This window comes from Aplysia californica, unplaced genomic scaffold, assembly GCF_000002075.1.
Source record: "Aplysia californica isolate F4 #8 unplaced genomic scaffold, AplCal3.0 scaffold00244, whole genome shotgun sequence".
Classification (NCBI taxonomy): domain Eukaryota; kingdom Metazoa; phylum Mollusca; class Gastropoda; order Aplysiida; family Aplysiidae; genus Aplysia; species Aplysia californica.
Genome location: NW_004797514.1, coordinates 349,314 through 351,240, shown reverse-complemented (window position 1 = coordinate 351,240; position 1,927 = coordinate 349,314). Strand labels below are relative to the sequence as shown.

General features: G+C 43.2%; 1 protein-coding gene across 1 annotated transcript in view; it reads right to left on the bottom strand.

Moving 5' to 3' along the window:
* The window catches only part of LOC101862117, a 17,253-nt gene that overhangs the window by 4,362 nt on the left and 10,964 nt on the right, over positions 1-1,927 (bottom strand). The window contains exon 2 of the mRNA XM_005100318.2: positions 67-394. Coding sequence (XP_005100375.1) covers positions 67-311 — 245 coding nt within the window. The 5' untranslated portion in view covers positions 312-394. The remainder of the gene's footprint in view (positions 1-66; positions 395-1,927) is intronic.

Here is a 1,927-nt window from a genome sequence, read left to right as displayed (position 1 = left end):
GGAGAGCGCGACAAATATAATTTTATGTTACAGCGAAAGTTATAATAATATGCCCACTCTCTGTACCTGATCGTAAGCGGGATGTTCTGCAACTTCCGGAAGTAGACATCCTGTTGTTTCATCTTATCCTTCCGGATCCGGCGCATGTAAGCAGACGCCACATGTTGCTGATGCTGGCATACCAGACGATTCATGTCAATGGCGGCAGACGGCCCGAACAGGCGGGGAATTTCCTGGAAGTTTTCTGGCTTGAACGTCTTGCTGTTGTAAGCGCTGATGATCTCAGCCAGGCCTTTGCTTTTCTTATTCATTGTTGTTGGTGATGAAGAGGGAAACGTTTTGAATTGTTGTCGTTGTTGTTGTTTTTAGAGTATGATGGGATGGGTGATATTTCCTGCGAAAGAAAAAGAGAGTAAAAAAATGTTAAATGATTAATACACGTATTACATAATCCTGAGGGAGGCTACCTTCTTCTTCTGCGTATCCCTTCTAGAGCTCAAGGAGTTACTAACTGTGATATTTTCATCTCACAGTCACAGTGCAGTTCATTTTACGTACCGTACGCATATATATATACGTAACAACTTTGTCCGTATAGAACTACAATGTATTAGAACAGAGAATCACCCCTTCCTTCACAGCGACAGGCGGCCTTGGGCTGTTTTCTAAGGTGCTTTTAATAGCTTAATACTGACTGTAGAGCGGCTTCAGTTTTTGGGTATAAATTGATTTTAAATTTTGTCCCGGCGGTGGCGAGTGTGGAGTGTGTGTGTGTGTGTGTGTGTGTGTGTGTGTGTGTGTGTGTGTGTGTGTGTGTGTGTGTGTGTGTGTGTGTAAAAAACGGTGGGGGCAATATAAAGTCATATTTCCTATTCTTCCCTCAGCTGTTTCTGTTCTGTCTGTCATCTTCAATAATTGGTTAGTTCATGTGCTCCAATGTAATCAGATAAACACGTACGCAATAATGTTGTATTCTGTCGCACAGTTTTTCTGTGCTTGTGAAAAAGCCGCTTGTTAAGCCCTGATTTACTTTCGTTATGCATGTAATTCCATGGACTGACTTTTCGACTTACACAAGACCATGAGTGCTTTGCTCTGCAAGGAAAAAAAAAAGAAAAGAAAAAGCCATCAAACAGATTGTGCAACTTTCTGTCAATCACAAATGTTTGCACTACACCCAGCTCATGCACCGATAGCCGGCTCAGGTGGCCTCTGTAGTCTGAAAAGTGGTTTGAGTTAGACTACCGGACTCGAGATCATGAGATTGTGGCCGACGTCGATGTATACTTTAGGGAGGTACTTCAAACGATTTTTCCCATTTGGCTCGTTCCTGTCTGAGATGGATGTTAATTGGGAGGGTCCCGCCTCTGAAATATTGTTGCAAGGGGTGTTAAACCTAGACACATTTAGGCTCATATTTGCTGTAACTCTCCAGATGACGTGAAAATCGAAGATTTTGTTCTGCGAGACTGTACTCTCAGCACTCGTGGCAAAGATCGTGTAGTAGAGACTCTTTGCTTGTGGTACACACGGCGTGCTAATTTTATTACATCATGGACCCCGGGAGCGCATGAGACAAGCGACGTAATAGTTCGTTCCCAACTTTTGACAGGGGGCTCTCGTGGTCTGGAGGTTAAGATGTTCGCTTTTCATTTAATAGGTCGTGGATTCGAATCCGGATAGCGTCAGGAAAAATTTCGCCTCTAAATTTTTCTCTTTTCAGATCCTTTCCGGCTCTCTAACAATGTTCTGTCTTCTGCTTTCATCTCCATTTTCTACCCCTACCCCCTCATCTCCTTAAACCCGTTCTCTGGGCTCCTGATTATTTCTATAACCTTTCTACTGCTACTCCTCGGCTCCTTCTTACTTGTGTATTTCAGCCACACCCTTAATCTTACATTTATGGTAGGTAAGATCTACACCTAGC